Source organism: Simochromis diagramma, unplaced genomic scaffold (assembly GCF_900408965.1).
Source record: "Simochromis diagramma unplaced genomic scaffold, fSimDia1.1 OVJJ01000518.1, whole genome shotgun sequence".
In the NCBI taxonomy this organism is placed as follows: domain Eukaryota; kingdom Metazoa; phylum Chordata; class Actinopteri; order Cichliformes; family Cichlidae; genus Simochromis; species Simochromis diagramma.
In genome coordinates, this window is record NW_024387336.1 from 62,717 (window position 1) to 77,608 (window position 14,892).

Sequence of the window (14,892 nt, forward strand, 5' to 3'; positions counted from 1 at the left end):
GTTGTGCTTCCTTTGTCTCGTTAGGCCTGATTTGCCCCAGCTGTGTTTCCTTCCTGTTGCCCATTCCCTGATTGCTCCCTCTGTGTATTTAAGCCCTGTGTTTCAGTTTGTCGCTGTCGTGATCTACTCTTATCTAGCTGTGTTTCTGTCTGTGTAAGTATATTTTGTATTCCTAGTGTTGGTACCCTTTTGAGTTCAGTATTAAAGCTGTTTTGAGTTCACGTTCCGCCTCCTAGTGTCTGCACACTGGGTCCTCCTACTACCACTCCTGCCTGTACACAGCTGTTTCATAACAAATTCCTATGTACGTAGTTAGAGTGTACTTCTCGAATTCTGTAAAACATTCTTTTCAAAAGGAATACAAGACGGCCTGTTTTAGGATGTAAAAAAAGCCTCATAGCAGTGAAAGTAACCATATGGTTCCCTCACCACTGCTTATAAAGACAAATAACTGCTTAACTGCACATTAATCTTTATTTAATATCTTTATTGACTTGAGACAACTTTTAAATTATGTATAGTCCAGAATTTACTTGACATGTCACACAACTACATTAGGAAAATAACACATATAACAAGACGTTATGATTTTTCTGGTTTGCATTAATCTATCGTCATTGTATAATCTAACAGTATGAAAACATTTCATCACTATTTCTCACCTTTTCAATGTACTGACTATATTAATTGATATCTTGGTAACATACATCATGAATGAAGGTACAATTATTCTAACTCAAAAACTTTTAACTGGTAGTGTAAAGTGTTGGTCAGGTTCCCATTGTTCTTGGAATTTCTAATTTTGGACTCACTCATAAACCTGAATAATGGTTCATTTTTGTTTAACCCTGTCTGTGGAGTCTGCTTTGGATTATTTCTCCTGTTTACTTTGACACACATGTATCTAAGTGTCATATGATGGAAAGGTAAGTACAGATATATCAAATTTTTACTTAAGTACAGTACTTAATTCATTTTGGAACAGAGAAAGTTCCTTTTCTGCTGGCAGTTTCTTATGCCGTAGGGTGAACTACCATTCTTCCCGAGGACGCCACAGAGGCCCTCGGTTGGGCATTTTGGGATATCCTCATATTGCATTTCTTCTCCACCCACCCACAGCCACTCACCAGCCAGGTTACACAGGCCTGTCCACACCTGCCAACAGTAAACAAAGAGAAACAAACAAAGTTATAGTAAGTATAGTTATGAGTCTCTCACCAACACAAACGCATGCAGAAAACTGCCCAACCTCATCAGTGGTAGCCTCTTTTGCGGTCTCTCGTGCAGTGGTGTAGTCATTTGGAGTGATCAGGGAGGCCAGGTCATAGCCGTGGTTCCTGTATGAAGAGGCTGGATCTTCTGTGACCACTCCATCCAGAGACCTGCAGTGTTCTAATGCCTCCTCCCATGTTTTATTCTCCTTCACCAGAATCAGCTTTTCCTCATAACATAGGAAAGTTTTTTTTTCATCACACTTCTTGCTTTCCCATTTTCCGTTGCTTTTTCTGGTCACACAGTTTTCATCCTCTTTTGGTGCTGTAAGAAGTCGAAGTACAATAGACAAAAAAGACGGCTGGATTTCAGAGATGTTTTAAAGGTCTATTTTTATCTAGATTCAGTATCAAATCATTTTACCAGTACAGTGTTTATGTGTCTAACAAACCCTCCTTGCTGAAGTTCCAGCTGAAACAGCTGTTTTGGGACATCATGAAACTCATTACAGTCAACACTGTGGTAGACAACACTGCTCCACACTGTAAATCTGATCCTTTCTCACCAGTCAAATTGTTGAATGCTCAAAATGTCTCAAATTGATTTCAGGTCACAATGCAAATAAGTTTGGTATAATTACCAGTAAGTTTGATCTTGTAACATCTAAGGAGTATGAGAATTTACCGCCATCCCATGGTGTGAAGATGGCTATTTTGTCTCCTCTGGACCATTTCCATGGACTTGTTGCATCCTTCCGGGACAAACCGATCCATCCAGAGTGCTGTAGAGCTTTATTCTCTTCTGCAGTTCTCACTCGGACCAAGTCAGTGTGGTTCTTCCTGCAGAATGCTACTGCCTCTTCCCAGGTATACTCGTAAGGGTTATTATAAAACTTGATGTCCAGCAGATGTCCACACACGGGGAAAAGAATGAGCAAGAGGGCAACGTGCTTCGTCATTGTGTTTTTCACAGGAGAAAAGTGGACAAAAAGCCTGCACAGACAGGACACAGAACAGAAATTTTATAGTGAGGAAGAGCAGCGTCTACTGTGTCCACATAACGCTCTACTGATAAATGCTGGGAACAATAAACTCTTCATTAAACACAAATAGAGTAAAGTGCACAGATATAGGTGCTTGTGTGTTTAAAGAAATCAATAAAACATTTCAAATTTCAAGTGAAATGTCCTATTATTTAAAAAGAAAAGAACACAAAACAATAGAAATACTAATTTAAATGAATTGTTGTAATGACATTTATAAAATAAGAGTGCGAGTGAGATCAAACTGAATAGTGAGATAGCTTTTGTTTTTTTGTTCTTCTTTGGCGGATCATACACTGTGTTCAGTGTCTGATCCCTTTGTCACGATCTTGGGTCATCTGACCCAGTGTATTGAGTTTTAGTTTATTTTGATGTTTAAAGAGCACTAACAGTGTAGACCAGTCTAAATGGATCTTTGATGACATAAATAGCATTTTGGTTATTTCAGGTTAATTCCTCTATAAACGGCTGTTTCAAAAATGTAGATGTAAAAACTCTTTAGCAATTAAGTGTCATGATCTGTCTTGGTTCCCCGTCTCGTTAGACTATGTTCAGCTGTGTTCCCACCTGTGGTCTATTCCTTCGTTTGCCTTGTGCTTTTAATGTCTGCCTCTTCCTCTGCTGGTTGTCGTGATCACTCTGAATGCTGGGTTTTCTGTTAGTCTGTCTGTTTAGTTTAAAGTGTTTTCCCAGTTTTAGTTTATAATGAATAATTCCAGAAATAAAGCTGTGTTTTGAGTTTAGTTTGGATTTTGGGTCCATTCCTGGCTGCCTAACACAGCTGTTATGACACCAAGTACTTTCAGACACTACAGTGACTGTGGTCCAGTTTATACAGGAATACTTCTTTAATGAGCTGCCTTTTTTAATTATTTTTTTTATCTATACTTGTTCCTATATCTATGTGACAGTGTAATTAATCATGGTTTTCAATCACTGACATGAAAACAGGAGTTAAACCAATTCAGTTCTCTTTCAGTTGAGCTGTGTTTATTGTCACTTTGCTCACTACATATTTTGTCAGCTATAAATTTTACTACTATTTGCTGTCAGTCAGTGTAAAACATTACAACAAAATCAAAATCAGACAAAGACCTAATGTGTTAACCTAAGTCTCAGATGGTTGTTTTAGTGAAATTGCTCTAAAATGACGGAAGAAAAATTAGAGAATGAGTTGTACATGCATACATGCTAGTCTCAGGAAGTTAAACTGCTTTTAATATACAGTTTCAGCAGATTAAAACTGAAATCAGCCCAACTGATAAAGTCCACAACTTACGTGGCTATCACACTGTTTTCTCTTCATCTCTTTATAAATATAAGTCTCTGCCATTCATTCCTCAGACCTGTTTGTACAGCAGCACTTACCTTGGTAGATGTTAGCAGGGAATCTTTGAAATTCACTCTGGTTATGATCCCTCTATAAGACACCAGTGGTGATTCAGAGGTCTGTTCAAAACCTGCCATCCAGGTCCCAACTAATTTGATGGATAGCTCCGGCCTGGCATCCCCCAAGTCATTTAAATCAGAAGCAAAGCAGCAGCAGCATTTAAATACACTCTATTCTGGATATTTACTTAGTCCCTTCCTAGAACCTTCAGGGATCATGTAATGTAAACCACCACACCCTACTGACAGAAAGCTGTCTAAAGGTGGGGATTTTTGTGTTTGAGTGATGTGCCTTAAAACCTTTTTTAACTGTAGTGTAAGAACATTGTTTTAATATTTTTGTTTCTGCAATATATGCACACCATATATATATATATATGAGAGTGAATACAGCAGCTTCAGAGAAAGAAAAAGTTGGTAAACCACAATTAGCAGGACGTCCCGCACTTTCTCCATTACAGGTTTACAACTTTTAACTGCCTCGTTAACCTCCTAGGACCTGGCGTCCACATATGTGGACATCACATTTTGGACGCAATCGGTCTCTATACCGTCCGTTTTCTTTTCAGCTGCTTTTAAGCATGTTTCTTGTCGTCGTTGTTCCAACACAGTGCGTTTGTTTTGATTTGTGGACCCAGAAATGGCGCCGCGCTCCCACAATACATTGCGGCGTGACGTCAACTCCAAAGCCCTGTTAAGAAACGGGGGGAAGTTTTAGGAGTGACGCCGGTGTTTTGAGATGTGAGAGATTTGGGACGTTTAGCGCAAATCTTGTGTAGTTAGTGTGTAGTGTATTCAATAGTTTTGTTGTGTGTGTCAGAACAATGAAGCGACTGCTGTGGCGACTGAGTGATACATCTCCTGTTGTCAGGCCTGCAGGCAGTAGCTGTTTTTGATACGGGCGACGTGGGCGGTTGCCCGGGGCGGCATTGTGGTGGGGGTGCGGCATCACGGGCATCGGCAAAAAAAAAAGTCTCTTTTTTCCCCTCTGCTGTTTCTCTCTGTCCATCTCTGTGTTGCTCTGTCTGTGCTTAACGCTGTACACCCCAGGGTTTTGCTTTGCTTACTTTCTGCTTTGTAATTTTCTTGCTAAATGTCTGTATGTATTTTTCCTGCTGTTCACAAGATTCAGTGTATTAAACTCTGTTCCAAGAATTCTACTCTTTTCCAGAGCATTTTTTGAGTGTCTTGATCTTAATTGGATCTAAAAGGGTTAGATCTCCACATCATTGGTGGGAGAAGGTTATCAGGATGCCTTCAAAATTTGCGACCACACTTGTTTTCCTTAATGCGAATATATGAGTGTCATCACTACTGCTTGGAGGTGACATAAGAGTGTGGTGGAGTGAGGTTGGTGGTTTGGCTGCAGGGAAGGAGTGGAGCAGTAGGTTCAGGGCGTGATGGTAGGGAAGGCAGGGTTTTGCAGCTGGTGAGAATCTTCTAGTCATGCCTTTCCTATTTCAGTAGCGGCCAGGCCGGAGACGAGGAGTAGCTGCAGGAGAGAGACGGAACTGGGAGCACTGCAAAGAACTGTACTATAAGAAGCACCAATCACAGAAACAGTGTGAACAAATTTAATAGGCTGAAAGTAAGATTCCTGAATTGTATCGGATTCTTTGGGATTACAATGAGATTAAGTTCAAGAAAAAACTGAAGTTAAATCACAGACAGAGGATGAAGCACAAACCTCAATCATGCACAAGCCCCTCTGTGACTGTGAGACGTTAGCAGTCCTAAACCAATACAAAGAGGATACTCGAATTTGTGGCGTGTGAGCCATTTGAAGCATTTGAAGATGACAAGTATCATTTTTAGTGCTTGTAATATTTACCACGTGTACATTTTCCAACACAGAAAACTAGCAAAAAATATTTTTTTGATTAAATGTATTATAAACACAGAACACAGAAAACAATAACTTTAAGTCCTGCGCTTCTGACTTATGGGATGTGCTTAAGGTTTTCACAGGACTGCATAGAGTCACGTGACTGTATAGTTAGAGTCTCATATTTATTGGACATGTGGTGAGCTGAACAGCTGTTCTAAACACAGACTTCATCTCATATTTTATTGAAATCATGGTGAAAATTAAATTCCACAAGAGGGTGATGTGAAATACTTTGTGTCAAAGAATGCGTAATGGCCCTATGATTTATGATTGGAAGTAATAAAGATTTATGACAGTCATATTTTTATACCATTCATAAAGTTATAATATTTATAACATCTTTGAGATATGTAATAGAAATTAAATTAGGGTAAGGCGCAATAATTCTTAATGGTGTTTTGTGTCCAAAAGTTGATTCTGTTCATCTGGATGTAACGTTTTGTGGGAGAAACGTTTCACCACGCCGGTGGAAACCCAAACAAAACACGAATTAAAAGGCTGTAGTGCCTGTGTCTCAATCTCATGACCAATGTCACCCCTACTTGCGGCCCGCATGATGACGTGAAGAAATATTTTAAAAAAATTATTCACAAAGGTTATTTAATATGAAGGCAATAGGCAGAGTGTTACAGGCACAGCCCTAAAGAATGTAGTATCATGGGCAGTGTAGTCCATGCTGCGGGGAGAATGGACTGCCGTACTTGTTATGTGTCTGTGAGCGAGGGAGGGAGAAAAAGAGAAGAAAAGTACGAATTGTCACTGACCAGAAGCGGGAGCTGGAAACATGTAAATGTAATAATAACCACTGCAACCAAAAAGAGTGCCTGACGAGCCCAGTTGTAAGTAAGCTATTAAGACTGTACACCGTGTTCGTGTTTTCCTCCGAAACAATAAGTCCCGTTGGAGCAGCCTTTCAACGCCTCTCTCTGTCTCTCGCTAGCAAAGTTGACCGAGACAACAAAGTAAAGCTAGTTTTCGGCTACGAGGCCGAGACGGAACCTGACATACAGGGAGTGCAGAATTATTAGGCAAATGAGTATTTTGTCCACATCATCCTCTTCATGCATGTTGTCTTACTCCAAGCTGTATAGGCTCGAAAGCCTACTACCAATTAAGCATATTAGGTGATGTGCATCTCTGTAATGAGAAGGGGTGTGGTCTAATGACATCAACACCCTATATCAGGTGTGCATAATTATTAGGCAACTTCCTTTCCTTTGGCAAAATGGGTCAAAAGAAGGACTTGACAGGCTCAGAAAATCGGAAGGTTGCCGGTTCGAGCCCCGGCTTGGACAGTCTCGGCCGTTGTGTCCTTGGGCAAGACACTTCACCCGTTGCCTACTGGTGGTGGTCAGAGGGCCCAGTGGCGCCAGTGTCCGGCAGCCTCGCCTCTGTCAGTGTGCCCCAGGGTGGCTGTGGCTACAATGTAGCTTGCCATCACCAGTGTGTGAATGGGTGGATGACTGGATGTGTAAAGTGCTTTGGGGTCCTTAGGGACTAGTAAAGTGCTATATAAATACAGGCCATTTACCATTTATCTGTAATGACAATATCAAACTACAGAGTTTTGTTTTTTTTCCTAAAATTTTCAGATTATAAATTTGGAGGTGCTGAGATTGAAATTTCACACAACTTTATTAACTTGTTTAAAAAGACCAACACAATGCAGGAGCCCTCTCATGGCCACAACTGTGGACTATCAACACTGATGATGAGGAAGATTTTTTGTTTTATTTCAGCAACTCTCCTGACAGTGCTCCGACAGACTTACCCTGTGAAACCCATGTAATCGGTTTGGCGCTGTCTCGTGATGAGTTGTGAACTAACAACTTTTTCTATGTAAAAAAAAGAAGCATTTTTCTCTTTGTATATAAATAATGCTGATGTCATGTGACGAGATTGTTAGGACCAAGTACAATAATCTCAGTTTTATCTAAATTTAGAAGCAGAAAATCAGAGGTGTTTAGCTGTCTAAGACATCCCTGTAGTTTCACTAGTAAAAGTATCAATTGCATAGCAGTGGAAATGTATTCTATGCCTTCTGATGATACTGCCTAAGAGAAGCATGTATAATGTAAACAGAATGGACTATTTACACAATCACTTCTGCGTTCTATGTAGTCCTGCCCCAGTGCTTCCGGTGTGGTTAAACCATGGCGACGTTCTACACTCGCTGCCTACAAGAGCTCCCAAAATTGAACATCACTGATGTTCATCGAATTAGCAGAGTGACGACTACCCCCGCCAGCAAATTAGATAAAGGATTTCAATTATATGCTGCATCATATATACACAACTACGAAGGTAAGAAAACATAAATTAACCGACAAAGAAACGCTAGCTAACGTCAAATGCAAACACTACGTTACTCCGCTATGTCCTTCATTTGATGTCAATTCTCTATATTACATGTTTTCTTAAACTGTGTTTTATGTCGTCCGAAACTATAGTTGAGGTTTTCTTAACTAGTGTCACTTTTGCTGTTAGACACTGTTATAATAGCGTTAGGTAGTTGGCTAACTAAGGAGGTAGTTAACTACCTAATGCTACTCTTGCTAAGTGTAAAGTATATATGTTTAAGACGTGCTGACATGAGTAATACAGAAATAATGCTAATGGTACTTGTATCTTTATTCAGTGTACAATAAAGACAGGTTGTCAGGGGAGGTCGGTGTGAGAGCCTTGTGCTACAGGTCAATGAGGAAGAGTGAGGCACCACACAGACTAAGTGTAGGCAGGAAGCTGTGTGAAGTTGTTAATCCCCGTTCAGTGGGGTTCAGTTCATTTAAGCATTAGTTAAGTTCATTCCTAAAGGCCCATCAACTTGAATGTTTTCCTTGTCTTCCTGCTTTATCACTCCTAATTTGACTAGTCAGATAGTTTAATCAACGTGTGTTTGGGTGATCAGAAACATTTGACGCCAAGTTAATACTGCAAATATACACAATCTAAGTTATTACAGTTATCAAGGATGGTTAAGTTGTTTTAATAGGGAGAGAAAGAAACACTAAGCTTTCAGGAGGGTAAGCCTGTAGGGGTCAGTAACCATAACACTGAACTATGTTCCTGTTCGGCTCTTCCATGAAGATGTTACATTTTAAATTTTCGTTCTTTCTTCTTAGATTAAGCTTCTGGATTCATCGCCAGTGGTACTGACACATAGCCAGTGCCAGGGCTGGACTGGGACAAAAAATCGGCCCGGGCATTTTGACTAGAGACCGGCCCACCAGGATAAAGATTGAAAATGTGACGTCATTCAGGGGTAAAACCGCAAAGGATTCTGGGAACTTGTGGCAAGAGGTACTAGCGCACGCAGGCGTTCAATTGAACTCAGTTACACAGCGATAAAAAGAAACCCAAAAAATGCCAAGAAGCTGTTGTATTATTAACTGCAATAGCCGGTCGCATGACAGCCACGGGAAGCCGACGGGTAAAGAGATCGTTTTTTTTTTTATCGGGTTACGTCGTTGAAGAGAAATTTTTTAAGCCATGTTTCCGAAGTAAGAGCCGACGGATGGTCTGGATATACCAAATATAACGTCTCAGAACACTTCAGCTCACATGTTGGTCTCCTCCAAGCATTCCCACAAAGGTCAGAGTTTTGTAGTAGTTAATACGTCATTTTTCTTAACATAATTGGTGATATAGGTTACAAGCAAGTCTGGCGCTGAACAGAAATTGTCGCGCTATGCTCCTTTATTTATTGTGCATAAATAGTGAATTGTCCTGACACAATATTGCGTTTAGCTTCTGTTATTGCCATGGTACATTGACAAAAACATATACTTTTATTCACAGGGTAAAACAGTTGTTTTGTATCACTAATTGTCCAGTGCGATTACAACATACAATATTATTGTCATTGCTACATTTCTGTAATGCTACCAGAAATTATTTCCACTAGTAATTAATTACCGTTGAGCTCAAAGGTTATATTAATAAACGGTTAACGAATGTGTATTTATGACGACGATTTGTGAGACTGGTAAACTTACCTTTGTTCGTACGATGGTCTTTCGTTCTACACGGTGCATTTCAAGGTCCTGCACCCATCCGTCAGTAAACTGTACCTGGGCTTGTTGCAGTGACCTGAAGTTACTAAACTTCACGAGTGTATGCACTCACTCCAAGAACCGTATAATTATAAATCTGAGCATGGCGAAAGTTGGGCAGCACGCTGACGTCTTTTGTCCACTCTGTGTGCTCGTAAGGGTCTGACCCTTTCACTCCTTTGATTTTTTTTCCTCGTATTTTTCTTTGTCTTTTCGTCGAGTCTGTCTTTTTACGGACCGGCATTGTTCTCCTTTTGTTTTGTACATTCCTTTTTTGTGCGGCAAAGAAAAAACAAGAAGGTATTGGAACCGGAGAATGAACGTTTTGCGGTGCTGCAAATGCTTGCATTTGATGCGGTACTTGGATTGTTTTACCACGAGTTCCCGGCATGCAATGCGCGAAAATCACGTGATTGCTAAACAAGGGGGAGGGTGCATCCAGCCTCCTCGGCTGTAATTGGTCCAGCCCAGAGTCGATCATGACCAATTGGCCAATCCAACACCTTTCATTATATATACCCTTCCTAAAAAAAAAAAAAAAAATCCATCGGCCCATAAAAACAAAAAATCGCCAGCGGCCCACCGGGCAAATGCCCGGTATGCCCGATGGCCAGTCCAGCTATGGCCAGTGCTCGTGTGTGGCAGGCGCTGTTATGTGCAATCACACAGTGGCACTGCTCTTCCAAACAGCACACTACTCACAACTCAGAGTGCCGGTTGTCCCCCCTGTGCATAGCTGCACGGAATCTGAACAGCAATGGCACAAGCCACGGACAGTGGTAATTTAAATGAGGTTAAAGTTTTTGAATTAGTCCATGTTTGCATATGAACAGCAACACCATCCACAGTAAATGTGTCTTCTGTTAGGGTGTGAAGCCAGGACCCATCAACTCCATGATCTTCACTAAGGCGGTACCAAATAGGATGGCCCAGACTGGAGTACGGTAATTAGATTTGTAAAAGTTGGTTTCATGTGTTACAAATATATGTTGCTATTTGTTCATACATACATGTGTCAGAATAGGTATTAATTTACATACATTACACTTTCTGAAGACGGCTAACTCAGTCATGTACATATACATCCCAGTCTCTAACTTATGCACCACTGTTTTACACCTTTTAGTTTTTAGTTTAGTTGTTGTTCAGTATAATAACCTTCTTTCTTACATTATTGTCATTGATGTTTTCTTCAGGAGTGGCTTCTACAGAGGCATTCTTGTTCAGAATAACGGAGGCATACGCAAAATTTAATATTGAGGACAGGCCACTTGTGACCACAATGAACATGAGACCTGACAAGCCCCTTGTGGAAAGTGCCTTTGGGCTGGTGCAGGAGGGCAGTGTTCTGTCATATCAGCAGCTGGTTTTGACAACCCGGTACATCACACTACACCGTGATGCACCACCAACACCGCACTTGCCTCTGGAGGGGTATGACATCTTGCCACCAGATTGTGTGTTTGTGTGCTCAGAAGAAGAGCTTCTGCATCTGAAAAGCTTGTCTGTAACTCTGGAAATGGCTCACAAAATAGAGGAAGCTACACGTGAGCAAAGCTCTTCGTCTGAGTGGCATCAGCTCCGCAGGCCCAGAGTGACTGCTTCTAGGTTTCGGGAGGTGTGTCACGTCAGAGGCCAGAGCTCGGCAGAGTCACTAGCAGAGCGTATATTGAAGGGAACAAGGCAGACAGCAGACATGAGGAGAGGAACTGAGATGGAGCCTGCAATAGCAGCAGAGTATAGTAGGCTAATGAATGTTAACTACTCACCCTGTGGTCTGGTCATTCACCCCATTGCCCCCTGGCTTGCTGCATCTCCTGATGGTGTTGTTTTTGACCCCAATGAATACCCCCAGTTTGGCTTCAAATGTCCCAATGTACAAAACTTTATTGACTGCAAATATGTGCAAATGGAATGTGGTACCCCTAAACTAAAAAAGAGCCACGCATATTACTGGCAAGTGCAAGGACACCTGCTCATCAGTGGAATGCAGTGGTGTGACTTTGTTGTGTGGGCACAAGAGGACTACCTAGTGCAAATAATATACACGGATACAGATGTGCACAATGCAATCAGAGAAAAGGCTGACTACTTATTTTTTTACATGTATATGCCAAGATACCTGTGTTTGGAAAAATGAACAGTGAAAACATAGCAAAAAGGAAAACAGATCCTTCAGGCTGGCTGGAACAAAATAACTGATGTTTTATTTGCAATATATTTCATGAATTCTTTTGTTGTTACTTGTTGTTACATGTTACTTTTATGTGAAATCAATAAACTTATTTACACAATGGCATCAATTTCATTTTTTAAAAACACACATTAAAACATTGAATTTGTGCAGAACTTATTTACATGGTAAGTATTTAAAACTCCATGCCTAACATACTGATATACATTTAGACAATAACACAACTGAATGAAGAAAATGACAAATGGTATTTTTGACGTTACAAAAGCACAATGTCATGATCTCTTTTAAGACTGTGCTCTTCTTGATCGTCAGGAGGAACTAGTTCAGGGCATCGCTCCGTTCTTTCCCAAACACTACGCCGCGGTGGTTCAACTTTATAGCCATTCCACTCAAACAGTGTTGGTACAGCACCTTTAATAAGCCGCCTTCGACCATCAAGGGTTGTTGGCTCTATGAGTTGATCACTGGCAAAGTGTCTGCAGCAGACCCTGGTGTGAGAGGTAATCGTGAAATGATCCCGGCGTATGTTTACCAGCCATTGTCTTCTCAAGTCGGAATGGGTCGGAAAGCCATGAAAACTTAGTATGCCGTTAAATTTGGCTGAAACCGAACAAAGTGGGACACAGTAATGCTCGGAGTATTTCTTCTCCTGTTTTTGAAAATATTCTGTTTTAAATACTTTTCTTTTTATTCTCATTCTGAAGCGACATTAGCATAGCAACCGATAGATAAACAAACATACCGGAAACACCCAAGCGGTAGTATTTGGAAATGGAAATACGTCACATGCCCTAGTGCAAGTAGTCCATTGGTCCAGGTACTGAACCCTGTGGAACTCCATAATTAACCTCAGTGTGTGAAGCAGACTCTCCATTTAATAAATAATAATAATTGTAATGAAATATTGCTGCACTTGGGTCTAGCAGTAAACATTTTAACATTTCAATATGAATCAAGGCAGAAAACTGATTGTCTGAGGAGGAGGCTCAGACAATCAGCAGCCAAATGCAATAGTGAAAAAACAATAAGAAAAACAGTACTAACATTGTCTTTATTTGTCTTCATTTGAAGTTGCTGCAATCAGTGGTATTTATATTTAAATATTGTTTTTTAAAGATTAAATAATTGAAAAAATGATGTGCATATATTACACAAACACAAATATTAAAACAATGTTCTTATAGTAACGTTTCAAAAAATGTTTTAAGGCACGTGTCATCTTTTATTCCATTTCAACATCACTCAAACACAAAAAATACCCATCTTTGGCAGTTTTCTGTCAGTAGGGTGTGGTGGTTTGCATGTACATGATCCGTGAAGGCTCTAGGGAAGTACTAAGTAAATATCCAGAACACAGTGAACTACTATGGAAAACAATCCAAACTGAGACTGTATTTCAATGCTGCTGCTTTGCTTCTGATTTAAATGACATATGGGATCAATTTAGTAGGAAATAGGTGGCAGGTTTTGCATGAACCTCTGAATCACCACTGGTGTCTTATAGAGGGATCATAAGCAGAGTGAATTTCAAAGCTTCCCTGATAACATCTGCCAAAGTAAGTGCTGCTGTACAAACAGGTCTGATGAATGAATGGCAGAGACTTATTTATAAAGAGATGAAGAGAAAACAGTGTGATATCCACGTAAGTTGTGGACTTTATCAGTTGGGCTGATTTCAGTTTTAATCTGCTGAAACTGTATATTAAAAGCAGTTTAACTTCTTGAGACTAGCATGTATGCATGTACAACTCATTCTCTAATTTTTTTAGTCATTTGAGAGCAATTTACTAAAAACAATTATGGTTGAGTGAGTTTGGCCAGTGTTAACTTTTCATTGTTAATTCTACTCAATTTAGTGTCAAAATTAACAATAAAATGTTTAAAAATATTTAACACTGAGGGTTATTCACACTGTTCAGAGTAATATGATTACACTTTATAGAGCTCATTTTACTCCAAATTTAGTTTAATAACACACTGTGTAATAATATTTCTTTTTATTTCTCTGTAGTGTTATTTTTTTCATATTTATCATATGTTGCTATTTTACTAAATGGCTGTGATTTATCCTATATTATGGATATAACAGCAAACATACAGGTTATAGTAAAAGCATTTATTATGTTGAGAGGAAGGGGCGCTGCTCTTGTAGCGACCTGCAGCAGGTGTATACTGGCGTTTGTTTACTGGCGTTTGTTTACTGGCGTTTGTTTACTGGCGTTTGTTTACTGGCGTTTTCTTTCTCTTTTTGTTTTTAACTTTGTTTTAACTCTGTTCTTAACCGTGGTTTTAACTTTTTATGAGGGTTTTTTTTTTTCCCGAGATGGAGATCTTCTACACCTTAGTTTTATTGTTGTTGGCGATATTCACCTGGAGTCATTCACTCTCACTGACAATCACTTATACACGCGAGGAACTACTTGGATTACGGTGGTCCTGTTTGTCTATGTACGACTCTTCTAATGCTCGGACAGATGTGATTCTTTGTGAGGATTTATTTGCCCGGTCAAAGACTAATTTTGGAAAGCCCCGCCGCTTGAGAAAACGCGGAAAGAAAGGCGGTGTGTGGTTCTCTTAATAATAAAGGTTGTTAGAGTGTTCAGTGGATCCAAACACAGACGCAAGTAGAGTTTAAATGAAAGTGAGTTGTTTCTTGGCTGATTGCAGGAAAGTCTAGAAAGATAAAAAGACATAGACCAGAAGGGGTAACTGAGAAACTATAAACCACTGAAACATAAAGCTAGAGACCACGTCAGAACTATAGAAATTGAACAAATTGAATTCATTGGAATCGTTAGTCTCCTTGCTTATAGATCATGCTCATTGGTTCTTGCACTTTCGCTAGAATCAGTTTTTTTCAGTTGTCATCAGGAAAATAGCAGAGCAGTTTACAGAAGAATATGGACATTATTTGCGGAATTTTTTTTTTTTTTTTTTTGCACAAAAAGACATAATGCTAAAGCCAAACTGCATCCAGAACAGAAAAAAACTGTGTTATGCTGCCAACACAACTCTTCGCAAGCGCATGTACACACACCATGCTAACTAAGGAGTATTATTCTTTTAAAAATAACTTTTAAAGTAAAACTGGAAGTTGCACACCTTAACAGGG

At 39.9% G+C, this 14,892-nt stretch overlaps 2 protein-coding genes across 2 annotated transcripts in view; both read right to left on the minus strand.

The window, feature by feature from the left end:
• LOC120718196 (lymphocyte antigen 75-like) overlaps window positions 1-3,825 on the minus strand; it is a 44,081-nt gene extending 40,256 nt beyond the window's left edge. Inside the window, exon 1 of the mRNA XM_040006622.1 lies at window positions 3,623-3,825. The gene's annotated coding sequence lies outside the window, so the exon portion shown is untranslated. The remainder of the gene's footprint in view (window positions 1-3,622) is intronic.
• On the minus strand, window positions 477-2,668 carry LOC120718197 (lymphocyte antigen 75-like). The gene is made up of 3 exons (XM_040006624.1): window positions 1,897-2,668; window positions 1,250-1,536; window positions 477-1,155 (listed from the first exon to the last, which is right to left on the minus strand). Exons 1-3 carry the CDS (start codon window positions 2,168-2,170, stop codon window positions 967-969), a joined length of 750 nt encoding a protein of 249 aa, XP_039862558.1. The 5' UTR covers window positions 2,171-2,668; the 3' UTR covers window positions 477-966.
• Window positions 3,826-14,892: the final 11,067 nt, after the last annotated feature.

Excerpts from the sequence above, each read along its gene's own strand:
- LOC120718197 (XM_040006624.1), bottom strand. The coding sequence starts at position 2,170 with ATGACGAAGCACGTTGCCCTCTTGCTCATTCTTTTCCCCGTGTGTGGA. Across the intron at positions 1,537-1,896 it reads CTTCACACCATGGGATGGCG|CACCAAAAGAGGATGAAAAC; the intron begins GTAAATTCTCAT and ends GACTTCTTACAG. Across the intron at positions 1,156-1,249 it reads AAGAGGCTACCACTGATGAG|GTGTGGACAGGCCTGTGTAA; the intron begins GTTGGGCAGTTT and ends TACTGTTGGCAG.